The sequence below is a fragment of the Sprattus sprattus genome (genome assembly GCF_963457725.1).
Source record: "Sprattus sprattus genome assembly, chromosome: 13".
Classification (NCBI taxonomy): Eukaryota; Metazoa; Chordata; class Actinopteri; order Clupeiformes; family Clupeidae; genus Sprattus; species Sprattus sprattus.
In genome coordinates this window covers 8,633,213-8,649,955 of record NC_137911.1, presented here as the reverse complement: position 1 = coordinate 8,649,955, position 16,743 = coordinate 8,633,213, and the positions used below count along the sequence as shown (strand labels likewise).

Sequence of the window (16,743 nt, the reverse complement as noted above, 5' to 3'; positions counted from 1 at the left end):
AACTCTTGAAGGCCCTTTTTTATCTCTAAATGTAAAGATTTCTCGACCCTGACCTATTCCAAAAACTTGCAGATTAGACCCACCAGACGGGGAGGTTTAAAATGACTGAACTATGAATGAAACATGTACATTTGTTAACATCTCTACTGATATGTAAATCACAATTTTCAGTGATTCCATTTATGTTATTAGCTCTATAGAACAAAATAAATCCTTAATGCCTGTTAATGCTGATGACCTTTGAAACAGTATAATCAAATATATATTTTTACAAACTGCTTAGAAAGTCAGTATGCCCAAGCTTTGGTTTTCTCTGTGCTAAAGGAGCTCTTACAAACGAGCTAGTAAGTGAGGCCACCCACAAGGCAGACAGCTGTAGTTGGACATGATGTAGAATTACACTTGTCCTCTGGGCTCATGGAAGCTTTGATTGCCAGTATAGGAACTGGACCTCTGCTTTTGTGGTCTTTAAAAAGTTTCAATGAACTGGGTGGTTGGTGGCGTAGTGCAGGGCATGTGTGAGTGAAGCGTGGGTGTTACAGAAGAGCTGGGCTGGGGGCCAGGGGGGCCTGCTGGTGCTTCTACCGTCCCCGCCGCTGCTGCTGCCTCTCCTTCTCCCTTTGGAGAATTTGATCTGCCGGCAGTGAGCAGCAATCCTCGGCTGGCCAGAGCTATTTATGGACAGCATGCTTTTGTGTCTTGTCATCGCTGTCCACAAATGGCAAAACTGGACATGCTTCCAAAGGAGCAGCGAAAGGGAAGCCCCTGCCAAGCAGCCTGCGCAGTCTTCGACGACGCAAGACCGAATGTTTTTCTAACACATGAACGCATACAGACACTGCACACACTAGCAAGCAAGACGCAAGGCAGAAGAGGAAAGGAACCTAAGACTCATGGTTAAAAAACTATTCCACTGATTAAGTCATCAATGCTTTAGAATAGAGGTTTATGATCTGCTGATAGATTATTTTCACACAAGTTTTGACTTTTCCTGAGAAAAGCAGAACGATTGAGCCCAAATGTATCTTTGTACTCTGAACTTTAAAGCCCAGCCCACCGCCACTGGTGTAATTTGTGAACAGGAAATATCTACTGGATGTTATGTCTCAGAGTTGTACTGTCTGTCTCCTTACCAGAGCTGTATCACTTGTCACAGAATAGCAACCAGATGGTGAAACAAGGCGCAACACAACATCTAGGTCATTATTCAGGACATAACCATAGTTTTAATTAATTGGTCTCTTTTTCTGGACAAAACCTTTGACAAGTGAAGTTTTCAGTGCACATTCAGAATGTGTTTTTTTTATGAAGGGTATTTATAATTTGCTATTTGTGTTTATGTGAACTATGACTACTGCGAGGCTGCAAGTGTCGATGTTGTCCATATCACACATCGAAAGCATCTAACAGACAATAAATTGTCATGCTTAAAATGTAATAAAGATATTTCTGTGAAAAAAAAGTCATGGGCTAGGATTAGCATTCCTGATTCTATGGATATTCATGTACAGTGTGTACAATACAAAGGTCCTCTCAAAGTATGGATACTCAGCATGTGTGTTCAGTGTTCACATTTTGTGAGTATTCACTAAACACATCCCTTGTTCCTGAAGGGCCAGCTGAAGTGCATTTTATGCGTCCAGTTCATATATGTGAGGTAAACCCATCGATTACCGACTAAACTGTATTTGTCGTGTTGTGTTTATTCATTCCAAAAAGATATGGAACAACATGAGAACTGTGGGCTTGGTTAAAACCTACTTCACAATTTAAAACATATTTCACAACATGTTGACACACCTCAATGGAGTGTCAGTCTCGAGGAGTTTTCACAGGATCGGCTGTTGAAAACAACCAGCACTGTTTACGTTTAAAAGTCTGTGTGCTCTGTTTAAAAATACATCTGCGTATGCCCATCTAAGCCTGCCATCAACGAGACGAACTGTTGGCATCTACATGTGTTAGCGCATGCCTTGAAAACATCACAAGATTCTGCTCAGACACAACTGGCAAACCCAACCCCAACTGAGGAGCGCGGGTCAGTGTCTAGAAGCATCTAGATTTGGGGACTAATGGCCTGACTGGCTGGTACTGCAAAACGCTAAGTGGACAGACAAAACACAGCTAAAAGCCATTTTAATTGTTTATGGGAGTTTGACAGGAAATACTTTGGGATACTTTTTTTCCGCTTTGATGAAACTCCCGAGGGAATAAATAACATTGTAGTCCTGTTGCAAAATGCAATGTAGGCTATGTGAAGAAACTAATGACTAAATAACTTCAATTTGGTAGAAACCTACCGGGAAAGACAAGGAAATTACTCCTCTCAAGTCTCAGGAAACCAATAATTGAAGCCCAGTATACTCAGAGACTAGAGTTTCTGGAAAGCACACCAACCTCGAATTGTTTCAAACCCCTTCAAAAAAGACTTTGCATATGATAATTATCCTACAAGAGAAAAAAAGTATCATTTTACATCTGTACGATTTAATGGTTTACCACAAATGATAGAGTGTAGATTATGATTCACATTTTTCGTGTCTTCATTGCATATAAAATTGAATTAGGCAAGTAAGACATATACAGTACAGGCAAGTAATACAGAGTGAGAAGTTGGACAGTTCGACATTTGACCATTGAGTGATCATAACCTTGCATGTATATAATTAAGACAATTACATAATATTGGATAAATAATTCCATATTTCAGAATTGCAATTGATTTATTAATGAAACTGAACAGTTTTAATGACAAAGAGACGTTAACACGTTTATTGATTATTCTAGCGTTGTATTGGGACCACTTGAAAGCAGAGGATGCTACGAGTTTCAACTTGATGAAGTAATGCTTTGCAGAGTTCAGGCCTGTGTGAACAACTGCCAAATGTGTTTTAATCATTGTTCAGTTCACGCAGGTTCACGATTTTTAATTACAATGAAGTTGAGTGTAAAATGCTTTGGTTGCTTGATTTGTCTGCCATCTAGTGGTAATTAATTGCATGACAACCAATTATTCGGCTTCAAGGTGGTTTTTGAAATAGGGAAATAGATACCTCGATTTAAAAAAGGACTCCAGCTAACAAGTATAAAGGTAGTAAGGTGTAATGTTTAGCTTTCAGACTTTCAACAATTAAAAGTTAAAAAAAATAAATAGTAAATGCTTGTTGCTGAGGGGGTTCAATACATTCAATACATGTTTTTCTCTCTGCCTGTAGTTGGAAACAACCTCATAATAATAATAATAATAATATATTTTATTTAAAGCGCCTTTCATGACACCCAAGGTCACTTCACAAACAGGTTGTGAGAATTACAAAACATCTCATAGAAATAAATAAAAATAAGAAAAATAAAAGTCAGTCAGTCAGTCCATAAGCTATCTTGAAGAAATGAGTTTTAAGTCTGCTTTTAAAGTCAGTAATTGAGTCACAGTGTCTGATGTAGTCTGGCAGTGAATTCCACAACTTGGGGGCGATGTAGCTGAAAGCCCTCTCTCCCAGGGTGCTGAGGTTCGCCTTAGGAACATATACAGTGAAAGATCGTATTCATAATCATTTGGTTGGGCATGAGAAAAGGATTTATTCCCCCTGTTGACCACTTTTCTCCTCTAATGAGCATTTGTTGTCTTTGCCATCTCTCAGCAGCAAGAGATCGCTGTCAGAACTCTTCTCATTTGTGGTACCTCGTGGTGGAATGACCTACCTAGTGTTGTCCATTCCATCAACATCCCTCGTACATTTAAAAGGTACTTAAAACTCACCTTTTTAGTTAACATCTGTCTAATTAATGAATCACCTGAGGCTGACTTTATAGTCATATTTTCGTTTTTTGCATTGTTTTATTTATGATATTATTATTAATAATAATAATGATAATAATAATTGGTACCTTTTATTGTTTCTTCAATTATTTTTCATTATGCTTATTTCTTTTTTGTTTTTATTATCTGTTTCCTAAGGGTTTTTTTTGTAAGTTGACAAAAGTGTCTGCTTAATACTATAACCATAACCATTTATCTAGTGCTGTCAAAGATACAAAGAGGTATTGTGTTGCCGTCTACTTCACCAAACTTATTTATAATACAATTATATTGCAGACAGACTTAACATGCACTGGGCGAAAAAAGGATCACTTGTGCAGTCTGGGGAAAAAAAAGGTCAAAGTAAGTACACTGAGCTTGATTATAAAATGTAATTTAGGAGCTCAGTAGATATGTTCAATAGGCCTAAGTTGCTTAAGTGGACCACAAACTTGCACATCTGGCCTTAAAGTGTAAGTGCACCCTTAAATGTAAGCCTAAAATAAATTACATGACTGAACTGTGATGAAACACATCAACACTGATGAAAAACTGCACACTTAAATGTGCTTTTGAGCGGTAAACTAAATTATATGATTGGTGCTGTCAGTACGTCACAAGTTCTAAACACAACAACAAGACTACCCAACCATTAGACCTGAGCAGCAGCATACAACAACATCAAGTTGTCTTTGTGTGCATTTCTCTGGGGTTTCCAAGCAGGCACCTTCCGTCATAAGTGTTTCGTTAACTTCCAGAAGGCTCCACAGAAGTGTCTGGCATCAGCAGCCTCAGACAACTCCTTTAAAAGTGTCTTTAAGTGACTGTCCTCGAAAACTTAAACGAAATAGCAACTTCATACACAGTCAAAAGCCACCTTACACATCACAAAAGCCTGAAAGCACCACAATTTCAGTCTTGTCTTGTCAATAGTGCTGATAGCCTCTACAAGGAATTCTCTGAGCTCTGAAACCTGTCCTCGGTCACTCAATCTGGAATTGTACCACCTGTCTAAACTCTTTACAGGTTTTTCTACAATAGAAGGAATTGGGGCTGCCATGGCCTACTGGTTAGGGTTTCAGGCTGGAAACCGTAAGGTGGCCGGTTCGATCTCGACCAGTAGGAAAAATGTAGTGGTAGACCACTGCTCTCCCATGCCCACATCCACGGCTGAAGTGCCTTTGAGCAAGGCACCTAACCCCGATCACTGCTCCCCGGGCGCCGCCAAAGGCAGCTCACTGCTCCGGGTTAGTGTGTAACCTCACTTCACTGTGTGTGTGTGTCACTTCCCTGGATGGGTTAAATGCAGAGGTGGATTTCAGAGTGTGTGTGTCTACACCACCTCTGCCATAGAGAGGACTTTCTTTCACTTTTTTACCTCACCATCAATATGAAAACCTCTTTTCCACCTGTTTCACCCAGTCATCCTTGCCCATTTCAGATTGTTATTCAACTTGGCTAACAGCCGATGGGTACATGGCGCAGTTGTTGTCAGTGACATCATGTCATCCATATAAACTTGGATGGGAGGTAACTGGGCTGCAGCCTTTCACCACCAACAACAATATAGATAGCCTTATAATGACCTCCATTGCCATGGTGAAAGCAAACGGTGAAATGGTCCATCCAACCATGATACCAATCTCCAAACACTTCCAGGATGTGGTGTAGTTACTTGTGTTAAAGGATAATTGACCTATCCTAATCCTTATCCTCAAAATATACTCTGTGTAACACTGAAATCTTAGGACCTAAAAGTAGCTGACTGCCTTCCACAACAGATGTGTGGAATTTATCCAAAGTCATTAGCGTGATAAGAAAAGCAAAGTATGTGACTTCTTCTCAACTCTGTCTACAATATGTGGCAATGTTCGGTTTCATATCAAACACTGTTTAATTACATTTAACAAGTAATTTACAATTTTATGTTATATGTTTGCATTCTTAATGTTGTGTAGTGAAGTTGCCAGCATAACAGTTTTTTTCAAAGACATTAGGATAACCTAATTGATATCGGCTATACTATTCCAATCGAGCTTGATTGATAAACATGATTGGCTATTAATATGATTTAAACGAACAAAAATACTTATGTAAGGCAAGGCAAGGCAAGGCAAGGCAAGGCAAATTTATTTATATAGCACATTTCGTACATTAAATGCAATTCAATGTGCTTTACAGAAACAAACATAGAATTTAAATTGAAACACAGTCAAAGAAACTTAAATAAAAATAAAAAAAAACACAATGAAAATTGAAAGAAAATAAATAAATAAATAAAACATTAAAATCAATAAATTGCAGGTAAGAGACATTATGATTAGCACTAAGAAGCAGCATACCGTAATTAATAGAGAATTTCACATATAGGCTAAAGAGAATAGGTTTGTTTTTAGTCTTGTCTTGAAACTGTCTATGGTGGGGGCAGTTTTGATGTGGTCTGGTAGAAGATTCCAAAGTTTTACTGCATAATAACGTACTTAACGTACTTCACTTAACGTAACGTAAGGTTAACGTACTTCAGAGGCCATGCAGGTGTTGATGTTTTTTTCCGAGTTCATCAGGTGAACGCACGTTTTATTATTACGCAGCATTATGGCGGGCACCGACAGAGGGCCATTGGGCCTGTGAGGCGCGCCCCGGAGGAAGCCCTAGCGACCGGTGATGCCCGCGCCGGGCAGTGCCGCACTAGGATTTATCACAGCGGGAGAGTTAACAGTTCTCATATCGCTCTCCACTGACAAACACCATGTTCCCAAATGCTTCGGAATGGGAATAAACCTTACGGAAAGAAATCTACGGAAAATTCGACAGTGGCAACAGTATGCACTATTGGCACGGAAAAAACATTACGGACCAATAATATAAGAACTATTGGTACGGAAATCCTTAGTCGTAGCAGGTGCCTTACTTCCAGCACAGAAACAGTGCTATCAGATATATGTATACATGCAAACAGTAGACCTAGCCTAGGGCTGTAATCCAATAGGCCAACAGCTGTTATAACACTACATCTCAATACAGGTTAGGCCTGTTTACCTTGATTGTACCAGGCTACCTTCACACAGTCCAGTATTTCCTACCAGGCATCGAAGGCTCCTCCTTCAAATCCTGCTGCCGCACGTCACACGACTTCGCTAGATTCGTACTCCACCCGCAGCAGCCATGATGGTAGGTTTATCCACAATAACTGCATGCCCTGGTTAAGATTTTAAACGTCCAAATGCTTTCTGTCGAGTAGCGTAGACACCAGTCATGTTGATGAAGATCAGACAATAAATACTGTGCATTTTGACTGTATTTTGACAGCAAGAAGGGCTGGACGACGGTCCCGATTTCCTCTCTGAGGAGGACAGGGGTGTAAGTTTTTTTCTTGGATTCCTTACTTTTCCGTTATATTAAACTCGTCCATCTTTTTAAAGTGGTGCGTCCTAAAATCAGTTGTCAAATACAATCCATAATAGGTTCAGGTGCGATGACTGCTAGGTGTGTGAAATCGCTATTGTAACTCACGCTAGCTAGCTAGCTTTCCTGGTTCAGTGTTGCTTGCAGTGTCAGTTGACTTCCTACCGTGGCTGGTGCTATCTGCTAGCGGGATTCTGCACTGAATGCCAACATGTAACTTAGCTAGCTAGCTAATCAGCCCATTATTTACATGTTGAATGAAAAGGAGCATGTGTCTTACAGCAATGGTGGTTTTGACAGCATTTTATAGTGATAATAAAGGTCACAATTGCCTGGTTTGTCGTGAAATTATGTCAATGTAAGTTTACCGTGTTGCTAACTACAGGCTAGCCAGACAAACAGTTTCTGTCTTTACGAGTGCCTACAATGGCGAAGCACTGCTTCAATTCACCATCACAGACATTTCTAACATTGACCTTTCTGATGTTATAGAATTCTGTTGGATTTGCTCATGGGTTTTTGTTATATTCATATAAAGCTAAGCCTGACACGACAAATCAAGGTAGTGTGCCCTTCCCAACGGTGCGTCGTAATCAAACAGCTACTGTTTACCACTCAAGGTAGACAGTCCTATTTGGCATCGAAACGCTACATGTTGAGCCCAGGTTTAAAGTAATCAGCTGTTGTTTGGACTGGCGCAATTTGGTTTCACATTAGAAACCCGCTAGTTATGTGTTTTTACACAATTCTATCTCGGTTCGAGATGTCATTCATCGGATCAGTGTAACAGTGACAGAAGGCCTGCACAGACTCATGCTGAGGGTTCTGCTCTAAACATCTCATTGTTTGTTATGTTTGTATATAAACTCTTGTTCCTTATTTGATCTCATTTTAGCCAAGGGCAGTCAATGTGGATCTCCAAACTGATGCAACTTTACAAGTGGATATTTCAGATGCACTTAGTGAGCGTGATAAGGTCAAGTTTACCGTTCATACAAAGGTATGTTGGAACTCCATCTCTGAAGTCTGAGAAGGCTGCGTTTTCTCTCAAATATGATTTTTTTTCACAAAGAGTTAAGCATATAGTCAGGTGTGAGCCTTGATGTTGTCATTTTCAGTTGAAGATCACCATGCATTTTCTGTGTTTGTTTTGGTCTTCCAGCTGACCGTTGCATTGATCCAAAATGGCTCATTACTGAAGGCTATTAGCAGCTTTAAACCACTATTTAATAATTCATGAGTGCTCTCACTTACCCCTGTCAATAGCTCTCTTAGGATTGCAAGATTTTAGACTGAAAGTGAAATGCTTAACTACTTACAATTGTATGTTGGCAATTGCATAGCGCTCATCCTTAACCTACTTAGAGTGATGCGTGTAGGTCATGTTCTTGTTTTAATGGGTTCTGCTTAGACTTTTTGTACAATAAGAGTCAATATGATTTAGAGTTAATGTTTGATCCATTTCTTCCCTCCCAGACCACTCTCCCCAACTTCAAACAGAATGAGTTTTCTGTTGTACGCCAGCACGAAGAATTTATCTGGCTCCACGACTCCTTTGTGGAGAATGAGGAGTATGCGGGGTACATTGTGAGTATTGAGTTGGCTGTGTATCACTTTGTTTTCAGTGCTCCCTTACCTCCACCAAGGTCACACTGTCTCCTTATGCAAACAGGTAAATGCGACACTGTGGTTGAAGCTGGATTGAGACTGTGCTGCATGTCTGCACTGCTGTTGCCATATGTATGGATTGTTATGTTAGGTTTGTTGGCTTACTTGTAAGAGCAAGGCGCGGTTTATGATTAGTATAATTGCTTTATTCAGTCTCTACTTCAGGTTGGTTACCTAATTGCTGGTTGTAATGATGGCAATAATAAATATAGGGGCTCTAGATTTGTACTCCTCTTTGAAGTAATGTACTAAGAGGTCTGAACAGACCAAAGTGATACTAACTTACCAGTGGTATGTAAAGAGTTAAAAAAAAAAAAAAAAGGAGGTGCCTCATTGAGTGGATATCCTCACCGGTTGTCAGCAATTTTGCGTGTAATGCAATTTCCTGATTACCAAGGAAAGTACTTTATGTTAGACATTGGTTTCGACAGAGGCTGCCGAGGGCCTTATGTTTATGGGAAAGTGTCTGTCAGGATGTCACCCAAGTCAGAGAAATGCAAGCTGTCATTGGCTGATTCACAGGAGTTGGATAGCTATTCTCTTAACCCTGCCTTCTGATCTGTATGCAAAGATAGGTGGTCCAAAGAGCCACTGGACATCAAATGATGTTGAAACAGTGATGATTCATAATGAAGTGATGATTAACTGCATCTTTGAGACACTTGGTACTATATGAGCAGTTTCTAAATGTCCTAGATTCCTTGGTTATTTGTGTGTGTGTGTGTGTGTGTGTGTGTGTGTGTGTGTGTGTGTGTGTGTGTCTGTATGTTTTCTATGTATGTATGTACACACACACACACATATATATATATAAATGGAATATATACATATATAGATATAGATATATATATGTATATAAATATATTCAGCACACACACTCACACATACTGTTTTCCTCTGTAGTCACTTTGTGCTTGCTTTTAAATGGAAACATTACAGTGAAAGCCAAAGCAGGGGGAGAAGCAGTCATCCTTTGATTAAAGAGCTCTCGGTGGGGACTTAAGGATGCCACAGTGTATTTTGGACAATGTCTTCTCTGGCTGAAGTCCAGCCATTTTATAATTGGTTTTTATAGCTGGGACTGGAGAGGAGACAGAGCAGTTTGAGGAGGTTAGAAGGCTGGGGCCTCCTCATTTTGAATTTCAAACTAGACACAAAAGGAACTCAAGCAGCCTGATTGGGATGTTGACTAGCACACACACACACACACACACGAGTTGTATATCAAATGTTCCTCTGCGTTACTGTGAGATTTATGACGCCTCGTTTGGGGAGTGTTTTAAGCCAGCTAGAGTGGGGAACTTGCAGCCCATTTCCGTGATGTGTTTTGGAAATGTCATTGAGCTCACACAGCCAGCGTAAATCTTCATCGACCTCTGACAGCTAGTCGTCACCCACATGGAACAACCCAGACTTCCATTAAATGAGTGAACTCCTTTATGTGTCACTGTCAGATCCCGCCAGCTCCACCACGACCAGACTTTGACGCGTCCCGTGAGAAGCTGCAGAAGCTGGGCGAAGGAGAGGGCTCCATGACTAAAGAGGAATTTACCAAAATGAAGCAGGAACTGGAGGCGTGAGTGTCTTGGTTTCTTGTTGTTGTTGTTGTTGTTGTTGTTGTTGTGTGCCCCTTCATGGTTTTAGTCTATGTATGTTTGCTTTATTGCTGTTGGAGTTAGAGTGATCTGTCGAGTCTCTGTCCCAGTGAATACCTGGCCATTTTCAAGAAGACTGTGGCAATGCACGAGGTGTTCCTGTGTCGTGTGGCTGCCCATCCTGTCCTGCGCAAAGACCTGAATTTCCACGTGTTTTTAGAGTACAACCAAGATGTAAGTGAAGTGATGGCACTCTCATCCAGTCTTACTGTTTCCTAAATTGTGTATAGGGGGAGATGTCTCCCTTGAAATGCAATCACAACCCCCTCTTTAATTTAAGTGTCAGATAACATTTGACATGACATGACATTTGATGTCTCTCGACTTGGATCCTGTAAGTGATTGTCTCTCACTCACTCCATCCGCTTCCTTTTCCCCAGCTGAGCGTACGAGGCAAGAACAAGAAGGAGAAGCTGGAGGACTTCTTCAAGAATGTGGTGAAGTCGGCAGACGGCGTGCTGGTGGCCGGAGTGAAGGTGAGTGCCGAAGTGCAGAGGCCAGGCCAGGGTGGAGCTAGTGCCTCCGTGTGAGGTTCACCACCGCCATGTGACCATCATGTGATTCACTGAGGCAAGCTGGTGAGGAGTGGAGAGTTCAGTTGAAGAGTGTGGGGGAGGGGTGGAGGAAAGGGATACAAAGTTAGGTGAAAACAGGAGGTGAAAATTTTAATTTTTTTTGTGTGTGTTTGCAATTAGTTAAATATGTCAATAAAAACACTTATCGTACTCTTGTGTTTATGAAGTTGTGGTGTTTTATTTGAAGGCATCCACTCTGTCTTGCAGGACGTCGATGACTTCTTTGAGCATGAGAAGACATTCCTTATAGAATATCATAACCGGGTCAAAGACGCGTCTGTGAAATCAGATAGAATGATCAGATCTCATAAAAGTAAGTCTCCTCTCTCCAACCTCTCATTGGCAGGCTTTAGGTAAGCACCGGGATGCTGACACTCGAATTCAAGTCCTTTTGCATTGGTCCCAGTTGGGGAATTAATATAAAAAATTGGTCAAGAACCAATCAGGTCTCATCCAGGCTGAAACGTATCATGTTTTACTGTTGGTGGAAGCAAGTGTACTTTTACTGTCCACCTCTGTGCACAGTATTTTATGTCTACTCTTCTCTTCATGTTAATTTGCTGACTGATGTGGAAATGGGTAAGTTGAATCTGTTCTTGCCAGTCCCATTGTCTGAGAAGAGAGAGCGTTGCCTGGTCGTGTCTGAGGCATTGATGAAGGCTGGCTGCTTGTATGAGTGTCGTGAATGTGATGGTTGACTGTCCAGTAGTTCAGTGGTAAGAAATTCACATTATTTATTGAACCACCACCTTAAGCAGGGGCCTATAAACTCTGTTGACAAGATCCTGCTGTTATTGCCGAAAGCTATCTGTGCAGTCAACTGTCATTTTCGCAAAGGCCGTATCCATCGTCTTGCCCAATGATCGTCTTGTTTAATGCAGTTGTGGACAAAAGTTTAAGACTATTCCTGAGAAACTGTACTTTTTTCCCTGAACGCAGATATTGAATCAGAATTTAAATTGATTACATGCGATTGCGTCATCTTTACGCTGGCCTATTGTAGTCACTTCAATTGACTATCATGCCGTTAATATGTCATTACGCCGCGTTTATATGTGTTTTGCCTTTTCTAAAAACCCACGCAAATGGTATTAAAAGCATCACTCACAGAAGTCCCGAGGGCACAAATTGTGGTTCTTCACCAGAAAAGATATTCTGAAGAAGCGATTGGCAATGCGAATTCAGGGTCTTATTCATACATAAGGGGTCTGAGCATCTGACTGTGAATGACACTTTTTTACCAATTTTTGTGTGTTTTTAGAAAATGCAAAATGCCGCATAATGACTGGTGGTCAATTGAAAGCTGACTACAATAGGCCGACGTAAGATTGACGCAATCTCATGCAGTCAATTTCATTTCTGATGCAATCACTGCATTCTAAGAAAAAAGTAAATGTTCTCAAGTGTGGTCTTAAACATTTGTCCATGGCTATGGATTTCCACAACAATAAAACATGATACTTGCCTCTAAAAGCAGCAACAAAAATTGGATGCATTAACCCAAAAGATCCTGCGGATGGATGGAAGTAAAATGAACAGCATCTGTACACTGACTGGGTTGGCTGGATGAGGAAGTGGGTGCATCTGTGCATGCAGTAAGGCTGGCTTGGATGTAAGATGGATGTACGTTTGGTTTTCTTAGTGTCTGTGTCGAAGCGTTTTGTCACAGCTCTGGCTTTTTTCAGGCGCTGCAGACGACATCAACAGAATTGCCTCCGCAATGTACAGCCTCGGGACCCAGGATTCAACAGATATGTGCAAGTGCGTTTATCTTGTAAAGCAGTTCCTGTGTCTGATCAAATGTGTTTGGTGTTCCTGCTTTTTTTAAACAAAGTATGTGTCTGTTTGTTGTCTGACTTGTAGATTCTTCCTGAAGGTGTCAGAGCTCTTTGAGAAAACACGGGTAAACCATTACATTTTTATTCCTTAAAAAAGTAATTTCTTTCTTAAATCCTGTCTTAAATTGTATTCAGTTAAGCTGAATTCTTTCTGTTACTTTTAAATGAGTTAGTGCTTGTTACAATAAAAGTTTGTGATTAACACATGGAAAGAACTGTCATCAGGAAAGAGTAGGTTTTGCCTTTAATGTTTAGTTTAGATTCTCCTTGTTTATGTCTTCTTTCTCCTTCAAATGCAGAAAATTGAGGCGCGTGTAGCAGCCGATGAGGACCTGAAACTCGCTGACCTGTTGAAGTACTATCTCAGGGAGTCGCAAGCTGCAAAGGTTAAATGTCATTTTCTTTTAGATGAAAGCAATAACAAACATAATAATTTCATGTCAGAACTGCCATGTTTGCCACGGGCAATATTTCATCTGTTATGCAAAACTGAGGGTGGGACCACAGATGTGTTTGAAGACGTTGTTGAACAACCCGATACGCTGTCAGTTAGTTTAATGATGAGATGCATACATTGCATTTCTTCTTTTCTTAAAGGACCTTTTGTACAGACGGGGAAGGTCACTAGTTGATTACGAGAATGCAAACAAAGCTCTGGACAAAGCAAGGGCTAAGAACAAAGATGTCCTACAAGCAGAAACCACTCAGCAGTTGAGCTGTCAGAAATTTGAGAAAATTTCCGAGTCAGCAAAACAAGGTACGATTTTTCCCCCTGCACACCAAAATGCAATGTTGGCAAGCACAAATTACTTCTGTGTACCTGATAAGTGTTACATGGAAGATTTACACAAAGTGTGTTTGCCTTTAAAATTCAGAATTGATAGATTTCAAGACAAGACGAGTATCAGCCTTCCGGAAGAACTTGGTGGAGCTGGCAGAGCTGGAACTGAAACACGCTAAGGTAACTGTACAGCTGCTCCCGAGAACATTACTCTGATGACTCTGTTTTCCATAAGCCATATCAGTGATTTTCTTTCTCTCTCTCCCTATGCCCCCCCCCCCCCCCCCCCCTCCATCTGCAGGGTAACCTTCAACTGTTGCAAAGCTGTCTCGGGGTCCTAAAAGGAGATACTTAAAAGACTGGACTGGTTGTTAATGGTGCAGGCATCCTCCCCGCGTTTGGCTTCCTCTTCCCTTCAGAAGACAAAGGGGAGAGAGAGAGAGAGAGAAATAAAGAAAGAAAGAAAGAAAGAAAGAGAGAGAATATCTTCTAAGGGGAGGGCACTTCTTCATGGAAGGATGTCTTGTTAGTCACCACTACCAGAGACACCATAATCCCTCCACATATTCCCTCGATTAAAAGTGCGGAGGCCCTCGGTGAGAAGTCTCCACTTGCCCACACAGCACAAGAACCTATCAAGGAAGGAAAAAAAGTCTAATCACGTCTGTTTTTAAAGTTGTTATAAAGTGTCACTTCTTCATGGGGTTGGCTCTGTCAATATCACCTTAATTTTTTCGTAATTTTTTTGTCCATATTTTTTTTTTTATGTTTGCTTAGTGTAATCCTCAAAGCAGTTGATTTTGGTAATTATCTCTGTGATGCTGCTCATGTACCTTGTAAGAAAGAATGAAAGAAAAAAAGAAAAAGTTGAGCTGATTGTTACTATTATTAAAAGTGTATTGTCACTAAAAGCCTTGTATATGTTGTATTAGTTTTCACTGTACGGTTCATGATCATCATAATCAAACTAATAGTTTTGATACATTTTTCATCTCTTAAGTAAAATTTCATATAAAGTTTATTTCTTCTGTTTATTTTCATTCCATAGTAGTAATGCATTATTATGTTTGCCTTAAAATGTAGATTTAACCCGATCAAATATTGTTTAAAAAAAAATCATAAATGGAAAAATTTGTTCTGTTGTCCCCCCCATATTTTTTAAAGTGCACTGTATATGAATGTGTTTTTTCACACTATGTGACCAAAGCTTCCATTAAATGAAATGGAGGAATGCTGATATACAAACCGTAACAATAAAGAAATAACAACAATTGATAGTGTTTACTTCAGAATGCCAAGGAATCAGAAAACATGTTATCTACCCCCAGTGGTGTGGTGGTCCCTGGAGAAGTGGGTATACTCTTAATTTTGCCAATTTTTTAAGCAGCCCACACAGCACAGGATTAAACGCCCTGTTTTAAGAAGTGGGTATACGCAATGCTGACTGATAAATAAGAGGATATACTCCGTATACCTGCGTATACCCTGGACTACACCACTGTCTACCCCTCTCCCTCTTTGGGTTATTCACTTTTGCCGGTAGGAATGAATGGTGACAACAGACCAGTCTACCAGGGTCATTTTCAGAGTTTGAGCCTCGTTAAATCTACACAAAATTATTGAAAAGCTCAAAAATTATAGTGCCTAATGGGCCTGTGTAACACTCACCAGAAAATGTAGGCCAAATATCCAATATAAAATGTTTCATTTATTTCAGTATTGACATTAAAGTTTTTTCTTCAATCAGAACTTTAGGAAAAACAACATTTGTGTTGGACTCCAATTATTCAACATTGTACTGATCTGTATCCCATGTTCCACTTGATGATGTGATAGTGATGATGAAGTGTTGTCTGATGGGCTATTGTCGTAGGGGTGTGTGAGTACCTCATGAGTAGGCTTGGCATAAATCGGTTTGGGTGCTATACCCATTGACAACTGTCAAGTCTCTTCCCACTAGAGGGATATATTAGCTAATAAAGGAATATGACAGCGTCTTTTTCTAGCATCATCTTGACTGTGGTGGGGCACGTGAGTTTTGTCACAGGACAAGGTTGACAGATGACAGTCCCTTCCAGCTGCCGTACATCAGGTTATCTTCGACTCATTATCAGTCGTTGAAAGAGATTCTGGATGCAAAGGAAATCATCAGTGACTATGCTTCTCCATTAGTGCTAGTGTGTATACTTACTAACTTTAGATGGCTTAAGATGTGCACACTGTTAAATATGCCCTCCAACTTCACCATCAAGCAGATGTCCTTGCTGTTCTGGATGGTAATTCATTTTTTCTCCACTATAGACTCACATCGCCTGTGAATAAAGATCCGCTCCTACAAGTGTTTCTGAGCGGCCACACAAACGTAAGGATATGAGTAGGTCTGGTCCCTTGAGTGTACAGGGGCAATTTTCAGAATCTTTAATTTGCACTGGTGAATAGTGTACCTTAAAATCACCCAGATTTCAGTACAACCTTGTCTGTCGACGCATTCACTAGTGGTCTTGGGGCCGTTCTGTCTCAGATACAGCCAAATGAGGACAAAACTCAACCCAATGCTTTTGCCTTTGAATCATGCTCAGTCAAAATAGCCGGTTCACAGCACCGTACAGTACACAAGCACTTCTGTTTGTACCAATTACACACTGCTGTTGCAAACCTAAAACACTTTTGCAATTTTACTTCTCAGTGATCAGTGTAGTGTAAGTAAAGTACAAAGAGAAAGTGCAAATATACAATACATGCACCAAAAACTACACAAGACCAATGCTGCAGACTAATGAAAATATAATGTATTTCTCTCCATATACCCAAATCAGTCAACTTGTCAACATGGAGAATTACAACAAAACATGTCCCAGTTTTCATGCTACTACAGTAGTGTGCATAACACTCTTGGCTCAGCAAATATCAGAAAAAAAAAAAAAAAACTGAAAATACAGTACAGATAAAGTTGTTTCATTTTGACCTGATGACTTTTTAGGATGTGTGCCAGTGTTGACTGTTGACCTGATGGACTAATTGA

At 40.3% G+C, this 16,743-nt stretch overlaps 1 protein-coding gene across 1 annotated transcript; it reads left to right on the top strand.

Moving 5' to 3' along the window:
- The first annotated feature begins 6,921 nt into the window (after window positions 1-6,921).
- snx6 (sorting nexin 6) lies at window positions 6,922-14,917 on the top strand. The gene is made up of 14 exons (XM_080849889.1): window positions 6,922-6,970; window positions 7,109-7,159; window positions 8,100-8,204; window positions 8,681-8,791; window positions 10,327-10,448; window positions 10,578-10,701; window positions 10,908-11,003; window positions 11,310-11,415; window positions 12,788-12,863; window positions 12,966-13,005; window positions 13,240-13,326; window positions 13,538-13,697; window positions 13,816-13,901; window positions 14,023-14,917. The coding sequence occupies exons 1-14, from the start codon at window positions 6,965-6,967 to the stop codon at window positions 14,074-14,076; spliced, it is 1,224 nt and encodes a 407-aa protein (XP_080706015.1). The 5' UTR covers window positions 6,922-6,964; the 3' UTR covers window positions 14,077-14,917.
- Window positions 14,918-16,743: the final 1,826 nt, after the last annotated feature.